At 45.3% G+C, this 27478-nt stretch overlaps 1 protein-coding gene across 1 annotated transcript in view; it reads left to right on the top strand.

The window, feature by feature from the left end:
• Positions 1 to 27478, top strand: part of LOC102286877 (mucin-16) — a 74277-nt gene that overhangs the window by 40639 nt on the left and 6160 nt on the right. The window contains exons 26-45 of the mRNA XM_070373614.1: positions 676 to 800; positions 892 to 959; positions 1858 to 2030; positions 3710 to 3745; positions 6453 to 6577; positions 6671 to 6738; positions 9885 to 10057; positions 11892 to 11927; positions 12877 to 12942; positions 14266 to 14387; positions 14489 to 14556; positions 14714 to 14886; positions 17020 to 17150; positions 17863 to 17930; positions 18917 to 19065; positions 21780 to 21943; positions 22860 to 22927; positions 24368 to 24534; positions 26695 to 26736; positions 26969 to 27048. Of these exons, the coding sequence (XP_070229715.1) occupies positions 676 to 800; positions 892 to 959; positions 1858 to 2030; positions 3710 to 3745; positions 6453 to 6577; positions 6671 to 6738; positions 9885 to 10057; positions 11892 to 11927; positions 12877 to 12942; positions 14266 to 14387; positions 14489 to 14556; positions 14714 to 14886; positions 17020 to 17150; positions 17863 to 17930; positions 18917 to 19065; positions 21780 to 21943; positions 22860 to 22927; positions 24368 to 24534; positions 26695 to 26736; positions 26969 to 27048 (2102 nt within the window). The remainder of the gene's footprint in view (positions 1 to 675; positions 801 to 891; positions 960 to 1857; positions 2031 to 3709; positions 3746 to 6452; positions 6578 to 6670; positions 6739 to 9884; positions 10058 to 11891; positions 11928 to 12876; positions 12943 to 14265; positions 14388 to 14488; positions 14557 to 14713; positions 14887 to 17019; positions 17151 to 17862; positions 17931 to 18916; positions 19066 to 21779; positions 21944 to 22859; positions 22928 to 24367; positions 24535 to 26694; positions 26737 to 26968; positions 27049 to 27478) is intronic.

Here is a 27478-nt window from a genome sequence, read left to right as displayed (position 1 = left end):
GTAGCATGTGAACTCCCAGTTGTGGCACACCAGATCTAGTTTCCTAACCAGGGATTGAACCCCGTCCCCCTGCATCGGTAGTGTGGAATCTTAACAACTAGACCACTAGGGAAGTCCCATGCCCTATTCATCTTTGGGCATGCAGAGTCCAACACAGAACCTCACACACACTAGGTATTCAATAAGTGCTCACAGAATGAATGAACGAAGGTTCCTCATGTCTTGGCAATTCCAGAATGTTCTCTCCTTCAGCTTGAGAAGCCCACAGCTTTCCTTAATCTGCTTCTGGTGCCTTGAGTAGAGTTCCCTCTGCTGTACAGTTGGTTCTCATTAATTATCTATTTTATACACAATAGTGTATTATGGGCTTTCCAGGTGGCCCTAGTGGTAAAGAACCCACCTGCCAATGAGGGAGATGTGAGAGATGTGGGTCTGATCTCTAGGTCAGGAAGAACTCCTGGAGGAGGGCATGGCAACCCACTCCAGTATTCTTACGTGGAGAATCCCATGAACAGAGGATTCTGGTGGGCTGCGGCCCATAGGGTCTCAAAGAATTAGATACGACTGAAGCAACTTAGCACACACAGGGTGTATATGTCAGTCCCAGTCTCCCAGGAAACCTTGGCCATGACTGTGGCCCCAACTGGACATCCTTCTCTTCCTCCCCTACTGCAGCCACTGACCTTCACCTTGTGTCCTTCACCCTGAACTTCACCATCACCAACGTGCACTACTCGGAGGACATGGGGCGCCCATCTTCTCTGAAGTTCAGCACCACCGAAAGGATCTTACAGCACCGAGTGAGAGCCCTTGGACGGCCTCTGTTAGGTCCACCTTGTCCCTGTGTATCCTCTCGTCCCTTCGGCTCACCTCCCTCTCTTTCCCCACCAGCTCAGGGTCTTGCTCAATAAGACCAGTGTCGGCCCCCTCTATGCTGGCTGCAGGCTGGAGTTGCTCAGGTGAGACTCCCTCAGATGGAATGATTCATCCGGTCAGTGGACCCTCTTGCACTGGGCGCTGGACTCAGTGGCTAGGCATGTCCCTGGAAGTACTGAGCTCCAGTGCCCACCATAACCCCTCATGCCTTCTTCAGGCCCAGATGGTACTATGCTCCATGCTTGGAAACAAGGCATCATTGTTATTTACAGAATCTGTATGATATTTTGTTTCAAATGAAAGCTGTCCTCTGCGAAGAAGTGGGATAATCAGTGCAAATTCCTATCTGCAAATTCCTTTTTTTAAAGAAATCGATTTATTTATTTATGCTTTCATTTATTTTCGGCGTTGCTGGGTCTTCGTTGCTGCGCAGGCTTTCTCTCGTTATGGCTAGCTACTCTCTAGTTGTGGTGCATGGGCTTCTCTCTGTGGTGGCTTCTCTGGCTGTGGAACTCGGGCTCTAGGGTGCGCTGGCTTCAGCAGTCATGGCACACAGGCTTTGTTGCTCTGCAGCATGTGAGATCTTCCGAGACCATGGATCAAACCCATGTCCCCTGCATTGGCAGGCAGATTCTTAACCACTGGATCACCAGAGAAGTCCCTCTTTTTTTTTTTTTTTTTTTTTTTTTTTTGGTCACATCGCATGCATGATTTTAGTTCCTCCACCAGGGATTGAACCCAAGCAGGGCAGTGAAAGCACCAAGTCCTAACCCTGGACCACCAGGGAACACCCCTGCAAATTTCTAATTAAAACATTTTCTGTCCTGAGTTGCTAGGGGCTGGTCTCAGATGAAAGACACTTAGGAGAACCCCTGCAGCCGTCCAAGCTAATGCCTTCAGCATCTCCCTTAGCCTCCTCCCTTTCACACCTAGACGGCCTCCTCCGTAGTACTCCACGTTCCTACATCTTTTCTTCTCTAGGCCCGAAAAGAGGGGAGCAGCCACTGGAGTGAATGTAGTCTGCAGCCTCCGCTCTGACCCCACAAGACCCGCACTGAACAAACAGCAGCTGTACTGGGAACTGAGCCGTGAGACAGACAGCATCACCCAACTGGGCTCCTTCAGTTTGGACCGAAATAGCCTCTACGTGAATGGTGAGGGACTGTTATAGCCATGGTCTATCAAGAGGAGGGGGACTTGAGTTGCCATTGTTTTCATTCTTCTAAAGGGAGCTCTGATCCGTCTTTTTCTCCTTCTGGTCTGGGTTGTCTTCATTATGATGAAGTAATAACTTGGTTCTGCCCAATCTTGTTGCCTGCTTGCTTCTTCTTGAACATCCCTCCACCACCTCTTCTTCTCTGCTTTCCCCACATAGGTCCCTAAATCCACCCTCTTCTTTAATCTTTTTTTTAATGTATAATATTTTTTATTTTATTTTTTGTATGAAAGTGAAAGTGTCTATCATTCAGACATGTCCGATTCTTTGCAACTCCATGGACTGTAGCCTGCCAGGCTCCTCTGTCCATGGAATTCTCCAGGCAAGAATACTGGAGTGGGTTCTTCAGGGGATCTTCCCAACCTAGGGATCGAACCCAGATCTCCTGTATTGCAGGCAGATTCTTTACCATCTGAGCCACTACTTTTGCTTATTTTATTTTTCTAATAGCAATAATGACATTAATCCATTAAAATGCTTCAAATTCTCAATAACATGTTTTCAGTTTTTCCTTGAAATAACTTCCTTCATTTTTTTTTTTAATTGGGGTTTCCCTGGTGGTTCAGTGATAAAGAATCTGCCTGCCAGTGCAGGAAATACAGGAGAGAGGGTTCGATCCCTGGGTCAGGAAGATTCCCTGGAGAAGGGAATGGCAACCGACTTTAGTATTCTCACCTGTAAAATCCCATAGAGGCCTGGCAAATCCCAGAGGGACCTGGAAGGCTGTAAAATCCTGGAGGGGCCTGGCAGGCTACAGTCCATGGGGTCACAACGAGTCAGACATAAATGAGCATGCGTGCACATAATTGCTTTACAATGTTGTGTTAGTTTCTGCTGTACAACAGTGTGAATCAACTGTCAGAATACATACCCCTCCTCCTTCCTGAGCCTCCCACCCCGCCCCCATCCCACCCATCTAGGTCATCACAGAGCACTGAGTTGAACTCCCTGTGCTATACAGTAGCTTCCCAGTTCGGTTCAGTTGCTCAGTCATGTCCGACTCTTTGCAACCCCGTGGACTGCAGCATTCCAGGCTTCCCTATCCATCACCAACTCTCGGAGCTTGCTAGCTAGCTATTTCATACATAGCAGAGTATATAAGGGCTTCTCAGGTGGCGCTAGTGGTAAAGAACCTGCCTGCCAATGCAGAAGACATAAGACATGTGGGTTCAATCCCTGAGTCAGGAAGATCTCCTGGAGGAGGGCATGGCATCCCACTCCAGTATTCTTGCCTGGAGAATCCCATGGGCAGAGGAACCTGGCGGGCTACAGCCCATAGGGTCACACAGAGTCAGATGCGACTGAAGCAACTCAGCACACACACACAGTGTATAGACGTCGATGCTAATCTCCCAATTCATCCCACCCTGTCCTTCCCCGCTGTGTCCACGTGTCCTTTCTCTATGTCTCTGTCTCTATTCCTGCCCTGCAAATAGGTTTATCAGGGCCATTTGCTAGACTCCCCATATATGCGTTTATATACAATATTTGTTTTACTCTTTTTGACTTAATTAATTCTATATGACAGTCTGAAAGAGAAGAACAAATACCATATATCCCTTAATCTTTTATGTTCACCCCAATGCTGATTCAGCTTCTCTCATCTTCTGTCTGCAGGTTACACCTATGCAGCCCTGGCCCCCACTACCACCAGTGAGTATGCCTGGCCTGGATTTCCTGGCCCGCCTCCACTTTGGGGTTGGAAAGCAGTTTTTCTCCTTCACCCTCTGTCCTACATGAGGGAAGCTTCTGGAAGGTCCTTACCTTATCCCTTCTCTCTTTCCTGATTCCTGGTGGGAAGTTCCCGCCCAGGAGGTTTTAGACACATTTATGTTCTCCCACCCAGCTTCCCTCGTGGCTCAGCAGCAAAGAATCTGCCCACAATGCAGGATTTGTGAAGTCAATCCCTGGGTCAGAAATATCCCCTGGAGAAGGAAATGGCAACCCACTCCAGTGTTTTTTGCTGGAGAGTTCCATGGACAGAGGAGCCTGGTGGGTTACAGTCCATGGGGTCACAAAGAGTTGGACATGATTGAGTGACTGAAAAACAACAGCGTTATCCCACTATATTCTGACCTTCATATGGCTTGCATTTTAATTCTCCTAACACCATCTCCCTAGTACTCTTTTTTTAATATTTTGTTTATTTATTTGACTGCTTCGGGTGCTGGTTATGGCATGCAGGATCTTTAGTTGTAGCATTCAGGACCTTTTTTTAAGTTGCATATGCAGGATCGTTTTTTAGTTGCAGCATGCAGACTCCTAGTTTTGGCATGTGAGATCTTAGTTCCCTGACAAGGGCTCGAACCCAGGTCCCATGCATTGGGAATCTTAGCCATGGGACCACCAGGGAGGTCTCCAGTCACCTTCTGAGGAACTGAGACTGGGACTTCAACATATGAATGGGGGGACAATTCATTAAAGTATATGCACTCTATACCTTAATTCTCCATACAGTCATGTGATTTTGCTCCATTTTACAGTTGAGGAAACTAGACTCAGAATCCCAAGCTACACAGCAGATAAATAAGAAAACCAAGAGTTCATGCAATTCCAAAACTCATGTTGTCATTTCTTGCTATTTATAGTGAGTTTATCTCAAAAGACATACTGATTTTTGGTGCACACCTATTATGTTCTAGTTCATGGACCAGACATAATAGGTGTTCACCAAAATGCATTCCCAGCAAATCCTGTAATGAGGACCTTGTAGGTTTTCAAGAATCTACCGCCCTTGTCTTTCTCAGTCACTGAGTCATGTGCAACTTTTTGTGCCCCGTGGACTGTAGCCTGCCAGCCTCCTCTGTCCATGAGACTTTCCAGGCAAGAATACCAGAGTGGATTGTCATTTTCTCCTCCAGGGGATCTTCCCAAGCCAGGGATCAAATCCGTGTATCCTGCATCTCCTGCATGGCAGGCAGATTCTTTACTATTAACACATCAGGGAAACTCACCCTTGCCTTAGGAGTGTGTTATTTCAACACACCCAAACTGTCCTTGGGTCCGTCACTGATCAAAGAAGTGATGAGTGGAAGGAGAGAGAGAGAAGATGGATGAGCTGATGAAAGGCAGAAAGATGGATGGAAGAAGGGAAAGTGAAGGGGAGGAGGGAGGATGTATAAACAGATGTGAGGAGGGGATAGGAATGAATGGAATGAAAGGACGGATGGATGGAAGAAAGGAAATGATTGAAGGAGGGGGGGGCAAGGAAAGATGGATGGAAGAAAGCAGGGAATGAAGGAAAGAGGGACAGAAGGATCATAGAAGGAGAGAAGAAGGGGAAGAAGGAAGGGAAAGTGAGGTAGGAAAGAAGGATGGATGAGTGGATGGATGGATACGTGGATGGATAGAAGAAAGGAAGGATAAAAGGACAGGTGTATGGATAGGTGGGTGGGAAAAAGGAAGAAAGGATAGAAGGAAGAAGAAAGGACAAATGTTTGGGAAGAAACATGGAAGGAAAGGTGAGCAGAAGGAAAGCTGGAAGTAGTGATACATAGAAAGGAGTGGAGGGAAAGGAGGAGAGAGAAGTAAAGTTTTATCCCAGAGAAAAGTTTTCGCTTAATCACTTAGCTCCTGCTGTGCTTATCTAGTCTAGAGTCAAGTCAAGGAGTCTCTCGTCTCACTTGCATCATACATTCCTTTATTCTACTCCTCTTGGGGTGTATACAAGTCACCCCAACTATTGATCCATCCGTTCCAGGCACTGTGCTTAAATGTCTTACAAAAATTAACTTGTTGAAACTTCATAACAACCTTTGAAGCAGGAGTCATTATTATATTATCTTACACATCAGTCCACTGAGATGCTGAAAGGTTGGTTATAGCTGCTAGACTGTTGGGTTTTTTTAACCAATGCATAAAAGATTGGCACACCTGGCTGTAAGGGGAGGAGAAAGAGAAAGAAATACACACACACACACACACACATATATATGGGAAGATATGTATATTTATTTATCTATTACATAATATATAATATATTAGCTACATGTTTACATAGTATACATTCACTTATAAATTTATATTTAAATATAAATATATGTGCATAGAGAGAGACAGAGACAGAGAGTTGGAGAGCAGAGAGACTATGACAGATGTCTGGGGGTCATCAGTGCCCTTTTCTCCTGGGAAAGGACAAAGCCACCAGTGTTTTCACAGAGCCCTCCACGCCTACATAAGGGCGCAAAAAATGAGTCCCCAAATCATTAAGCCAACCCTCACTGGTTGCTGGAGCTGTCACATCAGCAAGTGACCTTCAGGTTGATTGGGAAGAAGACACAGGACCCTTGGAAGCCCCACCTGGGTGGACACTGGGACCCAAGCTCCCAGTGAGCCTGGACTCTCTCTCTACCTACTGTAGCTGGGGAGGTCAGTGAGAAGCCCTTCACGCTGAACTTCACCATCGACAACCTGCGCTACTCTGCAGACATGGGTCACCCAGGCTCCCACAAGTTCAACATCACAGACACCCTCATGCAGCACCTGGTGAGATGTCTCCTTTCCCGTTCACCCCATCGTGCCCTTCCTGTGGACCGACACCCACATGTGACCACCAATGGCTCTCTCCTTTCTCTCCAGCTCAGCCCATTGTTCCAGAGGAGCAGCCTGGGTGCCCGGTATGCGGGCTGCAGAGTCATCTCCCTAAGGTGAGAACACCCCCACCATCCCCACCACTGGCACGCCACCTAAGGACGTGGACTCCTGGCTGTGGGAGCTGCTCCCAGAGGCAGCAGGCTATCCTTGGAGGGTCCTATTCTACATCCATTTTTTTCACATTACATTATTAATTTTTAAAAATTGTGATAACATAATTTTGTTTGTTGTTGTTATCATTGTTTTAGTCCCTAAGTCATGTCCAACTCTTTTGTGACCTCATGGGCCATAGCCCTCCAGGCTCCTGTGTCCATGGGATTCTCCAGGCAAGACTACTAGAGTGGGTTGCCATTTCCTTCTCCAGGGGATCCTCCCAACCCAGGGATGGAACCCATGTCTCATACTTTGGCAGGCAGGTTCTTTGCCACTGAGCCACCAGGGAAGCCCAATAACATAAATAATACAGATGTAAAATTAGCCTTTTTGGCCATTTTTAAGTGTACAATTCAGTGATATTGATTACATGCACAATGGTGTGCTAACATCATCACTGTCTACTCCCAAAACTTCTCATCACCCTGAGCAGAAACTCCGTGTCCACTGAGCAATTAATCTCACTTCTCCTGGTCGGTCTGTGACCTGTTGGTATGGGTGAAGTACTTTTCATTCATATTTTCATTCAACTGACACTGATGGTACAGCCTCTGAGGCAGGTGGTACTCTGGGTGGCAGGCAGTAGACCTGCCCACATCTAGTCAATAAAACTGATACCTAGTAGCAGAATAAATATCTAAGTAAGGTGATTTCAAAGGCAGTGAGAGCATAAAGAAATAGAAATGGGAGAGCAGTTTTCCAGGTGGCTCAGTGGTAAAGACTCCTCCTGCCAAGCAGGAGACACAGGCTCAATCCCTGGGTTGGGAAGATCCCCTGGAGCAGGAAATGGCAACCTACTCCAATATCCTTGCCTGGAAAATCCCATGGACAGAGGAGTCCGGCAGGCTGCCATCCATAGGGTCTCAAAGGGTCGGACGCGACTAAAGCGACTTAGCACACACACACACACACATGAATTTATACTGTCCTTTTAAGGAAGACGAATGTTTTCTTTCCTTTTTTCCTTTTGTGTGTCATTTTATTTTCATCTTTTCTAGTTTTATTGAGTTGTAATTGATATATAGCACTGTATTATTAATAGTTTAAAGTGTACAACATAATGATTTGATATATTTGTATATTGTAAAACAATTATTACCACAATACATTTAGTTAACACCCATCAAGACATAATTACATTTTTTTTCTTGTCACAAGAACATTTTTTTAGCATGTCTTTCTTTAGCACTAGACACCTAGTTCTCAGCATTTATGGAGGTGTAAATGCCACTGCAGGCATACATTTTTTTTAAGAAGTTGGTTTTTAATTGAAGGATAATTGCTTTACAATATTGCACTGGTTTCTGCCATACATCAGCATGAATCAGCCATATATAGGTATACATATACATATGTATACATACATAGGTATAAGTATACATATGTATATAGGTATACATATGTCCCTTCTAGGTAGTCACAGAGCACTGGTTTGAGCTCCCTGAGTCATGCAGCAAATTTCCACTGGCTATCTGATTTGCATATCATAATGTGTATGTTTCCACGCTACTCTTTCCAGTCATCCCACCCTCTCCTTCCCACTCTATGTCTGTTGTCTATGTCTGCATCGCCATTGCTGCCCTGCAAGTAGCTTCATCAGTACCATCTCTCTCGATTCCACATATACACGCATGCATTTTTGAAGTGCTGGTTTTGCAAGAACCTTTTTTAGGGTCTATTGTATCACATTTTGTAGGAATGGTCTCATCAAGGATCAAGGGATTCAGGGGCTAAACAACTCTAAACCCTTCTAATCTCTCCCTACCATAGCTGTTGCTGCTAAATCGCTTCAGTCGTGTCCGACTCTGTGCGACCCCATAGACGGCAGCCCGCCAGGCTCCCCCATCCCTGGGATTCTCCAGGCAAGAACACTGGAGTGGGTTGCCATTTCCTTCTCCAAGTTACTATTAAATGAATATCTACCATATGTCAAATTGATTTTTTTAATTGTAAAATACACATCACATGAAACTTACATCTGAACCATTTTTAAGTGTATAGTTCAGTCGTTGTTGTTTAGCTGATAAGTCATGTCCGACTCTTTTGCGACCCCATGGACTGCAGCCCACCAGGTTCCTTTGCCCATGGGATTTCCTAGGCAAGAATACTGGAGTGGGTTGCCATTTCCTTCTCTGGGGATCTTCCCAAACCAGGGGTTGAACCTGCATCTCCTGCATTGGCAGGTGGATTCTTAACTCCTCAGCCACCAGGGAAGCCCATATAGCTCAATGGTGTTACATACATTCATATTGCTGTGCAAACAGGCTCCAGAACTCACAAAAGTGAAATTATCCCCATTAAACATTAAACAACAGCTCTTCATTTCCATCTACCCCTGAATGTTGACAACCACCATTCTATTTTGTCTCTATGAACTTGATGACTCTGGGTACCTCATAGAACTGTACATTATACAGTATTTTTGTGTGTGTGACTGGCTTAATTCATTTAACATAATGTTCTCAAGGTCCATCTGTGCTTCAGTGTTTGCCATAATTTCCTTCTTTTTTAAGGCCAGATAACATCCCACTGTATGGATGAACCATATTTGAAAATCCGTTCAGCAGGACTTGTGTTTTCACACAGAGCAGGCAGTGTGCTAGGTACGGGGGGTTCCACAGGACAACAGCGAACTAGACTGTCCTATTCCCTGACCTCATGGAGGTCACCATCCGGAGGGAATAGGGACAAATAACATATGCTCACATAGAAGATAGCCAGGGTTGTGATTCGACAAGCATGGGATATTGTGGGAGCCTGAATGGAAGCTGACCCAGTCTGGGAGACTTCTTGGAGGAGGATGAAGTATGTAAGTGGCGACCTGAAGGATGATCAGGAAATTTCATAAGTAAAAAATGAAGGGGAGAAACTTACAGGCAGAAGGGACTGCATGTGCAAAGATCCTAGGGTGAGAGAGTATGACTAGGTGAAGAAACTAAGAATGGTTCCAAAAGGCTGGAACACAGAAAGTGAGGTATATGTGGTGACCATATAAATAAGTGCCAGGTGGACTGCATCTCCCAAAGGCCAACCTCTCCTTCCGCAGGTCTGTGAACAATGGTGCCAAGACAGGTGTGAACATCCTCTGCACCTACCGGCAGTCCCCCAGCGGCCCCGGTCTGCTGGCCAAGCAGGTGTTCCATGAGCTGAGCAGACAGACCCACGGCATCACCCGGCTGGGTCCCTATTCTCTGGACAAGGACAGTCTCTACCTCAATGGTGAGTGGTTCTCAGCCCACTTCACTGGGTCCACACCCTAACTCCAGAAGAGTCTCTATTAGCTAGTCAGTTCTCCAGGGGAAACCTTGAGACAGACTCTGGTGTGAATCTTGACTCCACACTGAACTCACACAGCCACCCTGCAAACCTGGTCCTTGATCAAACCCATTTTAGAGGCAAAGAAACCAAGGTTCTGAAAGATTATGTAATTTCCAAGTGGGTGTGGCTTGAGAGTGGCAGAGTCAGGGTACAAGACTATTTTCAGGATCCAAAATTGTGCTCCATTCTATGCATTTAACTCATAGAAGAATCTTTCTAGGGACTTCCCTGGTGGTCCAGTGGTTAAGGCTCCATGCTTCCAATGCAGGGGTCATGGGTTCCATCCCTGGTCAGGGAACTAAGATCCCACATGCTGAGGGGCACGGCCACAAAAAAAAAATCTTTCTAGGGAAGACTTAGAGAAAGAATAGCTCATATCTGTCTCCTTTCCCCACTTCTCACTTTCTTTTTTAATACACCATGCTTAAATAAGATCAATTCCAGGAATACAAAGATGGTCTGACATATACAAGTCAGTCAATGTAATATAACATACCAACAAAGGAAGGATAAAAATCACATGATCAATTCATGGTCATAACTGCAGAGAAGGCACTCAACAAAATTCAACGCCCATTCACAACTGAAGACCCCATCAAAGGGTACAGAGGGAACACATCCCAACACAGCAAACCCATCTATGACTAACCTATAGCCAACATCACACTCAATGGTGAAAGGCTGAAAGCCCTTCCCCCAATACCAGAAACAACGCAAGGATGCCCACCCTCACCACCTGTACCAAACATAGCACTGGAATTCCTGGCCACAGCAATCAGACAAGAAAAAGAAACAAAAGACACACAAACCAGCAAGGAAGAAGCAAAACCATCACTACTCACAAATGACATAGCATCTAATTCTAAATTCTACATCAGTTTGGGGTAATTTTTTTTAAGTCATTGACCTCCTTTATTTCTTCCTTTTATTTAGTGATTTAAAACACCATCATTTTATTTAAATGTGCAACTGGAATGATTAAAATTTTTGCTTATTTATACATATATATACATATGTCCACTTTTTAAAAAATTATTTTCCCATATAGACCCATTCCAGAGTACTGAGTAGAGTTTCCTGTGTCCCACTCCTCACTTTTGACCAAGATGGGCCTCTCTCTTGGATGGGGCCTCTAGCCAGGAAGGAAGGCAGGAACTCTGAACATCTAGGAGGTCCAAGCTTCAGACACACTGGGAATGAGCCTCAAATCCAGAAAGAAACAGCATTTGAAAGGGTGACCCTTAAGGGGGTCCCTGATGGTCAGTGCACAGCTGTGATGAAGTTGACTGAAATTATACTCTGGTTCCCTTGTCTGTCCCCGGCCTGGGAATAGAGTTTGACAACACACACTTTCTTTTCACCATTGCCCCATCAGGTAGGCAGGGAGACATCCTGGTCCTTTATGACGCTCATTTTATTCTTTTCTTTTTGGCCATACTGTGCACTATGTGGGATCTTGGTTCCCCAACCAGGAATCAAACCAGCACCCCCTGCATTGGAAGCATGGAGTCTTAATCATTGGACCACCAGGGAAGTCCCACAATTAATTTCTAATCCAAAGGTCAGGAAAGCCTTAATTGTGGAGATGACATTTGAGTCTGATCCTAGAAGATGCATGGATACTCACCTGGTACAGAAGGAATGGCATCCAGAAAGGAACCCCATGTGGACAAAGGCAGGGATACCCGGGCTTGTTCCTCCACCTCCCCTTAACGTGTGGCTTTTTTGCTTCCAGGTTATAATGAACGTGGTCCAGATGAGCCTCCTACAAGTAGGTATCTTTTCATCCACTGTCCATTTCAGCCTCCAGTGGTCTTGAACCTAACTTTTCTTCTCACTGACAAAGGGAGCTTGCCTCAAACTCAGGTTGCGTCTCCTGAGTGCGGACAAAGTGTCAGTGGGAGAAAGGATGATGAGTCCTTGGTCTCTTTTTGGGACCCACAGCCAGGGTATTGGCTTTCCAAATTTTCCACACCCTTCTGGGTTGGAAAAAGAAATTGAATGAGCATTCCCTACAGTAATAAGGGTTGAGGTCATATAATGACCTTGTAGTCTCTGCTTCCTAATAACAAAATCTTTTATAGGAGAGGCAGAAGGGGTCATAGTGTCAAGGTGCAAGCTCTAGTGGCTACTCAGCGGTTTGGCCATATCGGTCCATTCACGCTTGTAGTGATCACTTCACCTATCTTTTCACCAATCCTTTCTTCCATCCTCCCAGTTATACCTGCTCTCAAACCTCTTCCTCCCTTCCCCCTTCCCTCCCTTTCTTCCTTCCATCCGTCCATCCATCTATCCATTCATCCATCCAAACATCCTTCTGCCTATACACCTGTTTTTCCTTCTTTCCTTCTGCACTTCCATCTGTCTCTCAACTTTTCTTCCTTGTGTTTATCCTTCCTTCCTTCTCTTTGATCCTCCTTTTGTCCATTCTTCTTCTGATCATCCAGGTATCCCATCCATCTGTCCATATTTCTGCCCTTCCATCTGTCTGTCCTCTTTGTTCAGTCTCTCTGTTGTTTACCCACTCTCTTGGGTTCATTTCATTCACAGGTTTGTTCATCCCTCTACTTACCCAATGATTCCTTTGCTCTCACTCATTAATGGTAAACCTATGAATGGTTGTGCTTGGACAACCACTTATACAGCCCAGGTGAGCCTGGGGGGCTTCTCCAAGTCTGGGAGTGGGCTCTGTTCCTCCCTAATACCTCCCCTTTCCACAGCTCCAGCACCAGCTACCACGTTCCTTCCTACTTCACCATCACCTGTGCAACCAGAATCCACCACAGGTATCGGAGGCCCCTTTTCCTTCCCAAGAGAAGCTCTCCAGCCCCACATATCCACCGGCCAATTGTAACATAGGAGCTGGGAGGCCAGGGTGTGCAGTTCTGGCTTTAGGGCAATCATGCTTTTATCTCAAAGATTATACCAACAATTCAGTCTGATGCTGGCCCTCATGGAGCCCCCACTCTTGTGACTAACAGACTATTATAATGTATGTCTTGGGGAAAGGCCCCTGGCACAATAGTCAGGTTTTTATTTAAGAAAATTTCTTCTACTGTTCAGTGTAGAGAACATCCGTTAGTAAGGGCATGCAGTGAAGCTGCTGGGGTGTCAGTTCAGGTCAGAGAAGATAAAACCTGAGCTGTGACAGGGATGGAGAGAGGGGGTGTATGCAGGAACTGTTCTGCAAGTACAACTGGTATTTAGAAGGGAAAGGGTTTCTGGAGAAACTTTCATATGACCTGAGTCTTTAAGTAAAAGTAAGAGCCATCCAGGCAAATAGGGAATGAGAAGTTTTTCTGGCTGGTGGGATTCCATGAGCAAAAATGTCAGTGGTCAAAAACAGCATAGCGTATGGGGAGAACTGAGAGGGATTTGGTTTGCATGAAGTTTAAAGCTTAAGCTGGAGTAGATGGATCCCTTAGTTGCTCAGTCACACTGACTCTTTGTGACCCCAGGGACTGTAGCCCACCAGGCTCCTCTGTCCATGGAATTCTCCAGGCAAGAATACTGGAGTGGGTAGCTATCCCTTCTCCAGGGGTTATTCCAGACTCAAGGACTGAACCTGGGTTTCCTGCATTTCAGGCAGATTCTTTACTGTCTGAGCCACCAGGGAAGCCCTGTTGTAGATGAAGTAAATGGACACATTCAGCTAAAAGGTTGGCAAGAACCAGATTAAGAAGGACTTTGAGTGCCAGATCAAAAAAGTTGAACTTCATGCTGAAGGCCATAGGGAGCCACAAGTGGTCCTAGAACAGTGGTGACAATAGTCAGGTTTTTATTTAAGAAACTTTCTTCTACTGTTCGGTGTAGAGAACATCCGTTAGTAAGGGCATGCAGCGAGGCTGCTGGGGTGTCAGTTCAGGTCGGAGAAGATAAAACCTGAGCTGCGACAGGGATGGAGAGAGGGGATGTATGCAGGAACTGTTCTGCAAGTACAACTGGTATTAACTGGAGATGAGGGAGGAGGAGCTGAACAGATAACACTGGTTTTGACTTGGTGGGTGGTAGTGTTACTGGAAGACAACCAATTACAATGAATATGGAACTCTGATGTGGTTCCAGGTCAGCTCTCAGTGGTAACCATCTATCCCCCTCTCTTATCGCAGCTATGGGATACAACCTGAAGGCCCTCACACTTAACTTCACCATCACCAACCTTCCATACTCATCAGACATGAGCAATGGCTTCGCCATGTTCAACTCCACCAAGATGATCCTGCATCGCCTGGTGAGATGCTGGTCCCAGCAACCACTGGTGGGATCACTCCCGTGTATCCTCTGCCCCAGTGCCTGTCCTTTCTGCTCATCATCTTTCTCCTGTCTCCCCAGCTTGGATCCTTGTTCCAGAAGAGCAGCCTGGGCCCCTTCTACTCAAGTTGCAGACTGATCTCCCTCAAGTAATTCCTTTTCCTGAGTATTTGCCAGTAAAGAACACTTTTGGTGTCCACCCCTCTCTGTCTTCCCACTGACCTCTCATTTGCTTCTCCCTCTTCTGGGCCCCACACCCAGAGGTTTCAAGACTTGTCTTTTGAGTTCCCACCTCCCTCTCCCTAGACCTGAGAAGGATAGTGCAGCCACCAGCGTGTATGTCGTCTGCACCTACCACCCTGACCCCATGGGCCACAGGCTGGACATAGAGCAGCTTTACTGGGAGCTGAGCCAACTGACCCATGGTGTCACCCAGCTGGGCTTCTACACTTTGGTCAAGGACAGCCTCTTCATCAATGGTGAGTGTTTATGCTGAATTTGTATTAACAGCGATCACTACTTGTCCCTGTTCTGTTTTATTTCCTCTTGAACAAGTCAGCCCAAGTTCTGTCTGGAGAGTACCTTCCAAACCTCCATGGGATTGGTCTTCCTTGTCAGTTCAGGAAAGTAGCATGACATTCTTTGACCAAATGAATATCAATGAATTTTCATTCAAAACCAAAATGTCTAACCCATGGGATCTCTTGGGACTGAAGTTCAATGCAAGGTTCTTCCATGGCAGTGGTTCATACCTGGGGTGATTTCTGCCCCACTGAGAGATACTCAGCAGTGTCCAGAGACATTTTTGATTACCACAGTAGGGGAGGGTGCTCCTGGCATCTAGTGGATAAAGGCCAAGAATGTAACCAATATCCTTCAATGCACAGCAGACCCTCACCACCAAGAATTATATAGCCTCAAATTTCAGTGGTTCTGAGGATGAGAAACCCTGCTGGACATGGTCCCATTGTTCCTAGCTGAGCACCAAACCAACACTTATCACATGCATGCGTGTTCAGTTGCTTCAGTCATGTCTGACTCTTTGCAACCCCATAGACTGCAGCCCACCAAGCTCTTCTGTCCATGGGATTCTCCTGGCAAGAATACTGGAGTGGGTTGCCATGCCCTCCTCCAGGGGATCTTCCCATCTCAGGGATTGAACCCAGGGCTCTTATGCATTGGCAGGCGGGTTCTTTGACTAGCACCACCTAGGAAGCCCAACACTTATCACACTTTGCAGCAATTATTTAATGGTTCAAACTCTACAGAATTAGTGTTTGTTTAACATGGCACTGGATCCTATTCTTAATATGTTGGTACCTTGTAATACCCAATGAATGAGTGAACAAATGCAAGTTGAGTATCTCAGTCCTAATATTTGGGGATCCATTGCAATTCACATTCATTCATTCAACAAACTCATATGTGTGACCATTCTGTACCAAGCCATATTCTGGGCATGGAGATAGAATACACAAGTTCTAATCCTGAAAAAGTCATAATCAAGGGAATTAAAGATTACTTAGGGACACAAGTAAGGTAAGTCAGAAAGACAAAGGCAAATACCATATGATATAACTTATATGTGAAATCTAAAATAGGACACAAATGAAAGTATGTATGAAACAGAAACAGACTCGCAGAGAACAGACTTACGGTTGCCAAGGGGAGGGGAGTGGGGGAGAGATCCAGTGGGAGTTTGGTTCGCAGATGCAAACTATCATATATCGAATGGGTAAACGACAAGATCCTAGTTTATACCACAGGGAACTATATTCAATATCCTGGGACAAACCATAATAGAAAAGAATGTGAAAGATATATATATATAACTGAATTACTGTGCTGTACAGCAGAAATTGGGCTTCCCTGGTGGCTCAGCAGTAAAGAATCTGCCTGCAATGCGGGAGACCTGAGTTCGATCCCTGGGTCAGGATGATCCTCTGGAGGAGGGCATGGCAACCCAGTATTCTTGCCTGGAGAATCCCATGGCCAGAGGAGCCTGGTGGGCTACAGTTCACAGGGTCGCAAAAAGTCAGACACGACTGAGGCGACTGAGCACGCACGCATGCACAGTAGAAGTTAACACAATATTTTAAATCAACTACATTTCAATAAAATAAACTTTAAAAAAAATACTACTTTGGGACACAGAAAAGGCAGAGACACTATTATTAACAGGGTGCCATGGGAGTGCAGAGGCAGGGCAAGTCAAGGAGTGCTTCCTGGAGGAGGATATTATGTGCCTGAAACTATACTAGGCACTGGACATGACAAGAACAAGACAGATGAGTGCCTGCTCTTATTGAGCTCCATCTCAATGGGCTCCTGAAGTAGGAATAGGAGTTTTCCTGGAAAAGAGGAGGGTGGAAGAGCATTCCAGGAAGCAGGAACTGCATAAGCTCAAGCAGAAAAGCTCAGCTCAGATTTCTTATAAAATTCCAGTTTTCCTCCTCTATGGGGTGACTTTCCATTCAAGAACCCCTACGGTCTCCAACACATGGACCTGATTTTGATTATGATGGTAGTAGGTAAGGTGTCCCCTGGGCCAACATGTCTCTATGCTAAAAGCTGAGTCTTTGTCGGTCTTTTCTTCCTCTCTGTGGCTCCAGGCTATGCACCCCAGAGTTTATCTATCCAGAGGGAATACCAGCTAAATTTCCACATCATCAACTGGAATCTCAGCAACCAAGACCCCACATCATCAGAGTACATCGCCCTGCTGTGGGACATCAGTGACAAGGTGGGGGTCTTTCTCGCCCCTCCCATCTCTCCTTACCCTGAGTGCCCCTCTCATTCCTCAGTCTGACATGCACCTATTTTTCTAAGCTATTCCCCTTCCATGTTTATTATTATTATCTTTTATTTTTCGTTGTGCTAGGTCTTCATCGCTGCACTCGGGCTTTCTCTAGTTGCGGCAGGTGGGGGTTACTCATTGTCATGGCGCACGGGCTTTTCACTGCGGCGGCTTCTCTTGTTGTGGAGCACAGGCTCTTGGTGTACGGGCTTCAGTGGTTGTGGCTCCTGGGCTCCAGAGCACGGGTTCAGTAGTTGTGGCGTAGTCTTAGCTGCTCTGCAGCGTGTGGAATCTTCCCTAACTGGGGATCGAATCCATATCCCTTGCATTGGCAGGTGAATTCTTATCCACCAGAGAAGTCCTGCCCTGCATCTATTAAGTGATTGTTTCAACTCTTCCCTTTACCTACATGTTCTAGGTTATTTCAGATTCCAGAGTTGGTACCCTAGCTGCTGCCCCACTTTTCAGATGGGAAAATTGAGGCTCAGAAAAGGGAACATTGTGCCTAAGGGCACACAATGGAGTTAAGGGCAGAACCAGGATCAGAACTGAGGCCTCCCTTGCTTCAAGACCTGTGTTTGTTCCTCTCTGGCTCCAGTGGCGCCCTCCAGCCCCAAGAGACCTCCATCTCACCCAGCCTCCCTCCCCTTTATTCTAGGTCACCAAACTCTACAGAAGCAGCCAGCTACAAGGCGTATTCCTCTCCTGCCTGGTCACCAACTTGACGTAAGTTGAGGAGACTGAAAGCATTGGCTGAGATGGCAGCTCAAGGCTCTGAGCACTGGCTGGCACATCCTTGGACTGGAAGTCATTGACATGGTGCCCATTCTTCCCACATGCCTGACAGCTTACCATCTCCTTCCATAGGTCTTTGGGGTACAGGAAAAGGCTTACCCTCATGGACCCACCATCTCCCTGCACCCACCTCCTTCAACTTTCAGCTAATAGTAATCTAATAATATTTACCATGGCCAGGCTGCCTGTTGAGTACTGTCATGCACGATCATCTCATTTCATTTTCTTAACATTCTCGCATGAGAGATGCAATATGTGCATCCCACACGTTCGCATGGGAAAACTGAGGCACAGAAGTTGGGTTTGAACTCACATCTCTGAAGGATGAGTAGAGGCCTAGGACATCTCTACTAGAGAGAGGGAGGATCATGGGACATGCTGCTGACTTTGAAAATTAGTAATTTCAGTTCCTTTGTCTTTAACATGGGGATAATGATAAAAATAGGCTTCCCTGGGGGCTCAGTGGTAAAGAATCCACCTGCCAATGCAGGAGACTTGGGTTCAATCTCTGGGTTAGGAAGAGCCCCTGGAGAAGGACATGGCAACCCACTCCAGTGTTCTTGCTTGGAATATCCCACAGAGGAGCCTATTGAGCTGCAGTTCATGGGGTCACAAAGAGTTGGACAGGACTAAACAACAGATTGTAATTATAGCTTCTACCAGAGTGACCGGAAGGACTGTGGAAGTCACTTCTTAGAGGTCCACAATAGACATTCATTATTGTTACTGTTATTGCTTCTCTTCCTAACTCCTAGAAGCGTTTCCCTTTTTGGTCAGGGTCTCTTCCCTTGCCTGGAGCAAGAAGGCAGTCAGATACCGCGGTGCTTACCCTTAGGTCTTTGAGTCTACAAAGCAGGAACTCAGGACACACTGCTGGTGTTGGGTGCTGGCTGAGATCCCATGGTCTCTGTTCCCAGGTTGGATCCCATATCGGTCACCATCAAGGCCCAGCTCTCCTCCAGAGTGGACTCCAGCATGGTGAAGCAAGTATTTCTAGACAAGACCCTGAACGCCTCATCCCACTGGCTGGGTGCCACCTACCAGCTGACAGATGTGCATGTGACAGGTGGGACATAGAGGGGGATATGTCATGGCTGGAAAAGGTATTTTTAAAAATTCTTTTGTTGTTGTTCAGTCGCTAAGTCATGTCCAACTGATTCTTTATGACCTCAGGCTTCCCTATCCTTCACCATCTCCCGGAGTTTGCTCAAACTCATGTCCATTGAGTCAGTGATGCCATCCAATCATCTCATCCTCTGTTGCCCCCTTCTCCTCTTGCTCTCAATCTTTCCCAGCATCAGGGTCTCTTCCAATGAGTCAGCTCTTCGCATCAGGTGGCCAAAGTATTGGAGCTTCAGCTTCAGCATCAGTTCTTCCAATGAATATTCAGGGTTGATTTCCTGTAGGGTTGACTGGTTTGATTTCCTTGCTGTCCAGAGGACTCTCAAGAGTCTTCTCCAGCACCACAGTTCGAAAGCATCAATTCTTTGGTGCTCAGTGTTCTTTATGGTCCAATTCTTCCATCCGTACATGACTACTGTATATTCTTAGTCTTTTTAAAAATTTTATTTATTTTTGGCTGCGCTGGGTCTTCATTGCTGAGTGGGCTTTCTCTAGTTGCAGCGAGTGGGGGCTACTCTCTAGTGGCAATGTGCAGGCTTCTCATTGTGGTGGCTTCTCTCATTGTAAAGCATATGCTCTAGGCACCTGGACTTCAGTAGTTGTAGCTGTCAGGCTCCAGAGCATGGGCTCAGTAGTTGTGATGTGTGCATGGGCTTAGTGGCCCCACGGCATGTGGGATCTTCCCAGACCAAGGGGTCCCTGCATTGGCAGTCAGAATCTTACCCACTGGACCATGAGGGAAGTCCAAAAGATGGTTTTATGAAGAAGGATAGGGCTTCTGGATATGAGCGACATGGATAGAGGCTACAGAGGAAAAAGGAGAGGCTTTCTGGAAGCCCATGCTGATGACTCATGGCAATGTCATCCAACAGGAGACAGGAAGAGAAAATCCAGCAATTGTAACCAACAGAATGATTATTTCACATGTCAGTTTTTCTAACCCAAAATGGGAAGGATCCTGGGTTTCCTTGTTAGGCTGTTATGAGTCATACATTGGTTGATTCATTCATTTATTCATTAAATGTATATATCATGAAAATAAATAGGCACTGATGATACATTGTAATTGCTGCTATGACAGAGGAATTTTGAAAGTCTGTGGGAATTCCAAAGAAGGATTACACCGCTTTCTCTTGGAAAGTTTTCTAGAGGAAGTGATGAAGAAACAGATCTGAAGGAGAATAGGACTTAGCTGAAGGGAAGAAATAGGGAGTTGAGCCACATGTGTCTGTAACCTAGAAGATAGAGCATGTCATTGAAGGAGGCTATAAGGAGTTTGGTGTGGCTGGAGCATACACCTTGACATAAGATGGGTGACAACTGTGGCTAAAGATGTGGGCAGAGACTTTCCTGGGCACTGGAATGGTTTGGGGAGGAACATGGCACACTCAGCGTTCTACTTTAGAAAGCTTGTCCTCTGGTGATTCTCCTCTACCAGGTCAATGATTGGGGAGGGGGAGAAAGACATATTAGGGACCTAGATCAGCAAAGATGATGGATGCCCACTGGAATGGTCAGCACCTGCCAACTGCTTCAGAGAAATCTCCTCTTCCCCCCAACCTTGTGAACTCTCACAATGCTTAGTGGACAGCTGGACAGGCAGACAGATGAATGGACTCAAGGTGGGCAGATGGTCTTCAGTAGCCAATTTTTAAAAAAATTTCCCTGAAGTGCAGTTGATTTACAATGCTGTGTTACCCTCTTCAATACAGTAAAACGATTCAGTTATATATGGGCTTTCCAGGTGGCTCAGTGATGAAGAATCTGCCTGCCAATGCAGGAGACATGGGTTTGATCCCCAGGTTAGGAAGACCCTGGAGAAGAAAATGAAAACCCACTCCAGTATTCCTGCCTGGGATATCCCATGGACAGAAGAGCCTGGAAAGGCTGCAGTCCATGGTATCGCAAAAGAATCGGACATGACATAGCGATTAAGCAACAAGAACATATACACATATGTATTTTCCTTTTTCATATTCTTTTCCATTAGAGTCTGTCACAGACAATTGAATATATTAATAGTTCCCTGTTATACAGTAGGGCCTGCGGTTTATCCATTTTATATATAATAGCTTGCCTCTGCTAATCCCAAACTCCCATTCCCTCCCTCCTCTATCTCCTTCCCCCTTGGCAGCTACTAGTCTGTTTTCTATGTCTGTGAGTCTGATTTTGTTTAATAGATATGTTGATTTATATCATATTTTAGATTCCACATATAAGTAGTATCATATGGCATTTGTCTTTCTTTTTTTGACTTACTTCACTTAGTATGATCATCTCTATGCCATCCATGTTGCTGCAAATGGTATTATTTCATTCTTTTTTATTATAGCCTACTCTTTTTGGCGGCGGGGGCGGGGCTGCCCTGGGTCGTCTTCACTGCACACGCAGGCTTTCTCTAGTTGCAGCATACTGGCTTCTCTTTTGCATCAAGTGGGCTTCGTTGCCCCATGGTATGTGAGATCTTACCAGGGGTCAAATCCCCATCCCCTGCATTGCAAGGCAGATCTTTAACCACTCGGGGACCAGACAAGTTCCTGTAACACAGTTTTAAAAACCCAGCTCAGTCCACAGTGCCAGGAATAAGTAGACTGACTCTAATGACTTCTTTGTTGAAAACTTCCCCTAATGGGAACTTTCACTTTCCTTTTATTCTAGAAGCAGAGCCATCAATTCACCTACCCACAGACCAACCAACAACCACTCCCAGTTTCCAGAAAGTCCAGCTAAATTTCACTGTCACCAACCTATTCTATTCTCAAGACATGAAACAGCCAGACACTCCCAAATACCAGAGAAACAAGAGAAATATTGAGGATGCGGTAAGAATGGGCTTCTGTGCCCAATCTGTTCCTCTGCAGAGACTGACCTATGGACACTGAGGAGTCAGAGGGTGACCTTTTATTTTAGTGTGCACATTTACCTTTATTTTTTTTCAGTTTAGCCTCTGGACATTTCTAAATTTTATTTATTTTTTATTTTATTTTGGTGGTGCTGGGTCTTCATTGTAGCACACAGACGTCTGTAGTTGTGGCTCATGGGCTCCAGAGTGCATGGGCTCAGCAGTTGCAGCCTGTGGGCTTTGTTGCCCTGCAGCATATGGGATCTTAGTTCCCCATCCAGGGATCAAAACTGTATCCCCTGCATTGGAAGGCAGTTCTTAACCACTGGACCACCAGGGGAAGTCCCCTGGACATTTTTTTAATTGAAGTATAGTTGATTTACAATATTGGGTTAGTTCCAGATATACAGCATAGCAATTCATATATATATATATATATCCTTCTTCAGATTATCTTCAATTGTAGGTTATTATAAAATATTATGTGTATTTCCTGTGCTATGCAGTAGATCCTTGTTGGTTATCCAGAAGGTGACTTCTTTTTTTAATAGTTCATAAAGATAGGTTCTTATTCGCATTTGACAAATGAAGAGACAGCCATAGACGAGTTCAATTACTAGCCCAAGTAATATCCTGGAACAGAACATGCTTTGGTGTACATACCTGGGCTGGTTTTTCTTTTATTTTTTGTTTTCTTGGTTGCACTGTGCCTCATGCAGGATCTCTGTTCCCTGACCAGGGATTGAACCCGTGCCCTCTGCAGTGGCAGCGGAGATTCTTTACCATTTGACCAACAGAAAAATAAATAAATGGGGCAGTGTACTCATTGGCTAATTGGCATTCTCCAGTGCCAGAGTCATGGATTCTGACCTAGGAAATTTTGCCCTATCTTTCAGCTCAACCAGCTCTTCCGAAACAGCAGCATCAAGACTCATTTTTCTGACTGTGAAGTTTCAGCATTCAGGTGAGTTCCAGCTCAGGACCTGATCACTTTGGAGACTCGCACTGTCCTTTAGAAGTGTCCCCACTGCTGCAGTCTTTCAGTTCCTAGCTGTTATGGAAGAGAGCCCTAGGAACACAGACCTGATACCTAAACACTGGGGCTTCCCTGGTGGCTCAGTGGTCAAGAATCTGCCTAGCAATGCAGGAGCTGTAGGAGACACCCGTTCGATCTCTGGAGGAGGAAATGGCAACCCACTCCAGTATTCTTGCCTGGGAAATCCCATGGGCAGAGGAGCCTGGCAGGCTACAGTACAAGGTTTTGCAGAGTTGGACACGACTGAGCGACTAATGCTTTCAGTTTTCCGCTGTATAACAATGCAAATCAGTCATAATTATGCCTATATTCATCTCCCTCTTAAGAACACTATTCTAATGAAAGAGATCAGTCACAAAAGACCACACAGCATGTGATTCTCATAAAAATGGAATGCCTATTGTCCAGAAGAGTAAATCCCTAGAGGGAGAACGGAAATTGTTTGCTAGTGGGGGTGAGGGAAGAATGAGGAAGATCCATACTAATGAGTCAACTGGTTCTAACCTTCCGGCTTTCACAGTTACTGAGTCCCTTGTGAGAGTGGAATGAGAACTGTGCAAGCTATAATGCCATAACATTGACTCTGTTTACCAAGATACATTTTTTTCTTACCTGAATGCTGCTTGGCTTGTTGCCAGCCTTTGGTAAATTTCTAGACTTCTGAAAAAGTTGATTTTGGCCATGTTTACCAGTGTTCTCATTGCTTTTACAGATTTTCGGGAGTCCTTACTCCAGCATTTCAAAATGTTCTCGTTGTGCTTATTTATTTATAAATTAATCCAATTAAATAAAATGAGACATTTAGTTTCTCACTTAACACTAGTCATGTTTCTTTTTGAGGCAAATTTGATTTCTTTCTTTCTGGTTTGCTTTCATAATGTGCAGATTCACCTTTTTTTTTTTTTTTTTTTTTTATTATTTGACTGTCCATGGAATTCTCCATGGGCAAGAATACTGGAGTGGGTTGCCATTCCCTTCTCCAGGGGATCTTCCAGACCCAGGGGCTGAACCTGGGTCTCCCACATTGCAGGCAGATTCTTCACCATCTGAGCCACTGCCGTGTCTTAATTGCAGCATGCGGAATCTGTTTTAGTTGTGGCATGCAGACTCTGAGTTGTGGCATATGGGATCTGATTCCCTGACCCGGGATTGAACTCAGGCCCCCTGCATTGGGAGCACAGAGTCTTAGCCACTGGACCATCAGGGAAGTCCCACAGTAGCCATATTTTAAGCGCTTGGTAACAAGGGGCAAATAATGACTGGATACTGCAGACACAAATGTTTACATCATTGCAGAAAGTTGTCCTGGACAGGGCCAGCAGAGAACCTAGAACGGGGGTAGAACTCCATATACTGGTGTCCTTCCAGGTCTGTCCCTCCAAGCAACCACACTGGGGTAAACGCTCAGTGTAACTTCGCATTTTTGGCTCGGAGTCCGTACCAAGTTGTCATCTATGAGGAATTCCTGCGTCTGACCAAGAATGGTACTCAGCTGCAGAATTTCACCCTGGACAGGAACAGTCTCCTTGTGGACGGTAAGACTCCCTGATCATGGGGGCAGGAGTGAGGGCTTCCAACTTCCTCACATGGGGGCTTTCCTGGGAGTCTGGAGACCTGAGGATGAGTCAGCATTGAACTTTCCCAGGCTGGCAGAGGTGGCACAGTCTTCCAGACTTTACCCATCACTGAGGGAGAAGAAACAATACCCAGTGGGACACAGGAGACACTTGCCATCTCTCCTGGACAGCATAAGGCAGTAGAAGTTTCTTAATCATGGAAATGTCCTATACCTGTGCTGCCCAGAGCATACATCACATGAGACTCCTGAGTATATTTGAAGTATGATTATTGTGACTGAGGACTTCCCTGATGGCTCAGTTGGTAAAGAATCTGCCTGCAATGCAGAAGACCCTGGTTTGATTCCCGGGTCGGGAAGATCTGCTGGAGAAGGGGTAGGGTAGACTACCTACTCCAGTATTCTTGAACTTCCCTGGTGGCTCAGCTGGTAAAGAATCCACCCGCAATTCAGGAGACCTGGGTTCAATCCCTGGGTTGGGAAGATCCCTTGGAGAAGGAAAAGGCTACCCACTCCCGTATTCTGCCCTGGAGAATTCCATGGACTGTATAGGCCATGGAGTCACAGAGTCAGACACAACTGAGCGACTTTCACTTTCACTTATTGTGACTGGCTTTTATGGTTACTGAATTTTAATAGTACAGAGTACCAGATTTTTTTAAACTTTACTTCATTAAAATTAATTTTAATTTAAAATGGCACTTGGCACTGCTTATATCACACAGCACATCTTAAGAATTTGCCTGGGGAGGAGAGATGGGAAGGAAGATCCAAGAGAGAGGGGGCCATATACATATATTTATGGTTGATTCATTTCGTTGTGAGGCAGAAACTAATACAACATTGTAAAGCAATTTTACTCCAATTAAAAAGAATACTTCAATTAAAATCAGAAATAAGTAAAATTAAAAAGAAAAAAGATTTTGGCTAGGGAGAGGTTGTACAGCAAGGGGGGGCCTACAACCCTCCCCCAGTCTGTGCCAATCATTTCTCATATAGTTTATGTTACAGTTGGAAATAATAAGAATAGGCAGTTGAAAACAATGAATTATTTGATGTGAACCAATCCACACTTAGGAGTGGTAATCAGAAGGCTTCCTGGAGGAAATTACAGTCTAGGTGAATCTTGGAAAATAAGTATTAAACTCAGTAAAGGGAAAAGGGAGTGAATGTGTTCATAGGCAGAAGGCTTTTGAGCAGGAATTTATAAATTTAGAGAGAGCCCATGGTCTTGTCAACTCCTATGACCCATTCTCCCCTTCACTAGCATAAGATAGTTCTGTCCATCACCAGTCATCCATCCATTCCCAGAGGTATGATTTGAAATATCACACTCTTGTAGTGTGATTGTGGCTTTGTTATTATGTAGTAAAGTATCCTCATTTTCCAGTGATGCAAACTAAAATGGGGTGAAATATTATGTCGACATGACTTTAATATTTCAACGGAATTATGGGATGAAACAAGTGTGGCAAGTGTTAATAAGTTATACATACGTGCGTGCTTATTAAGTCATGTCAGTCATGTCCGACTCTGACTCTGTGGATTATAGCCCACCAGGCTCCTCTATCAATGGGATTCTCCATCCAAGAATACTGGAGTGGGTTGTCGTACCCCTCTCCAGGGGATCTTCCTGACGCAGGAATCAAACCCCCATCACTTCCATCTCCTGCATTGGCAGGCAGGTTCTTTACACTAGCGTTTCCTGGGAAGCCAAATAGTTATACACTAGGTATGATATTGTTTGGTAGCTTAGTGGTAAAGAATCTGTCTGCCAATGGAAGAGACTCAGGTTCAATCCCTGGGTGGGGAAGATCCCCTGGAGAAGGAAATGGCAACCCACTCCAGTATTCTTGCCTAGAAAATCCCATGGACTGTAGTCCACCAGGCTTCTCTGTCCATAGGAGCCTGGAGGGCTACAGTCCATGGTATCACAAAGAGTCAGACACGACTTAGTGACTAAACAACAAATAATATTGTTTTAACTGTGTGAAATAAATATTGTTACTTCTAGATGATGGATATTTATGACTTGGTTTTGTTTGTCTGTATATTTGAAAAGTTTTATTTAAAAGGGTAAAACACACTCACATGTATTCTCCATTTCATTCACTTTCAGGGTATTCTCCCAACAGAAATGATGTTGTGACTGAGAATTCTGGTAAGCCTCAAAGATGCTGTAGCCCAGGGTGGAGAGGGAATATTCTGGTTCTCTGCCTCATTGAAAACAGCCACATACCCAGGGTATTGGATGATGATGAAAGTTGGTCAACCCAGGACTGGGATTTCTGAGGCACAGTCAGGGTCGGTGGGCCGGGGGAGCGTGGGGGCAGGGGAAGCAGGGCCCTGGAGGAATGATAGATGGTGTCTCACACCAGGACTTGTCTCCCCAGACCTCCCCTTCTGGGCCATCATCCTCATCTGCCTGGCAGGACTCCTGGTGCTCATCATGGGCCTGATCAGCTTTTTCCTGGTAAGCAAGGAGGTGTTGTTCTCTTACTATCAGGTTGTAAGAGCTTTTTATATATTAGAAGGATATGTCCTCTGTGGGGATGTGTTTTGCAGATATTTTCTCTTAATCTGTGAGGGGTTTGCCTTTTCCTTTTCTTAACAACATTTGTCATTGGGGAAATGTAAATGAAAGTTATAATGAGATACCATTATGCATGAGAAGGGTTAAAATCAAAATGACGTTAACAAGTGTCAGTGAAGATATGAAGCAGCTGGAACTCTCCTATAGTGCTGGTGGAAAATAGCTTGGCTGCATCTTTAAAAGTTACATTGGGTGCTCTGTGGTGACCTAAATGGGAAAGTGAAAGTGTTAGTTGCTTCAGTCGTGTCCCACTCTTTGTGACCCCATGGACTGTAGCCCCGCCAAGCTCCTCTGTCCATGGAATTCTCCA

This window comes from Bos mutus, chromosome 7 (assembly GCF_027580195.1).
Source record: "Bos mutus isolate GX-2022 chromosome 7, NWIPB_WYAK_1.1, whole genome shotgun sequence".
NCBI classification, from domain to species: Eukaryota; Metazoa; Chordata; class Mammalia; order Artiodactyla; family Bovidae; genus Bos; species Bos mutus.
The sequence above is the reverse complement of the archived record's forward strand: the minus strand, read 5'-3'. Positions and strand labels throughout refer to the sequence as shown.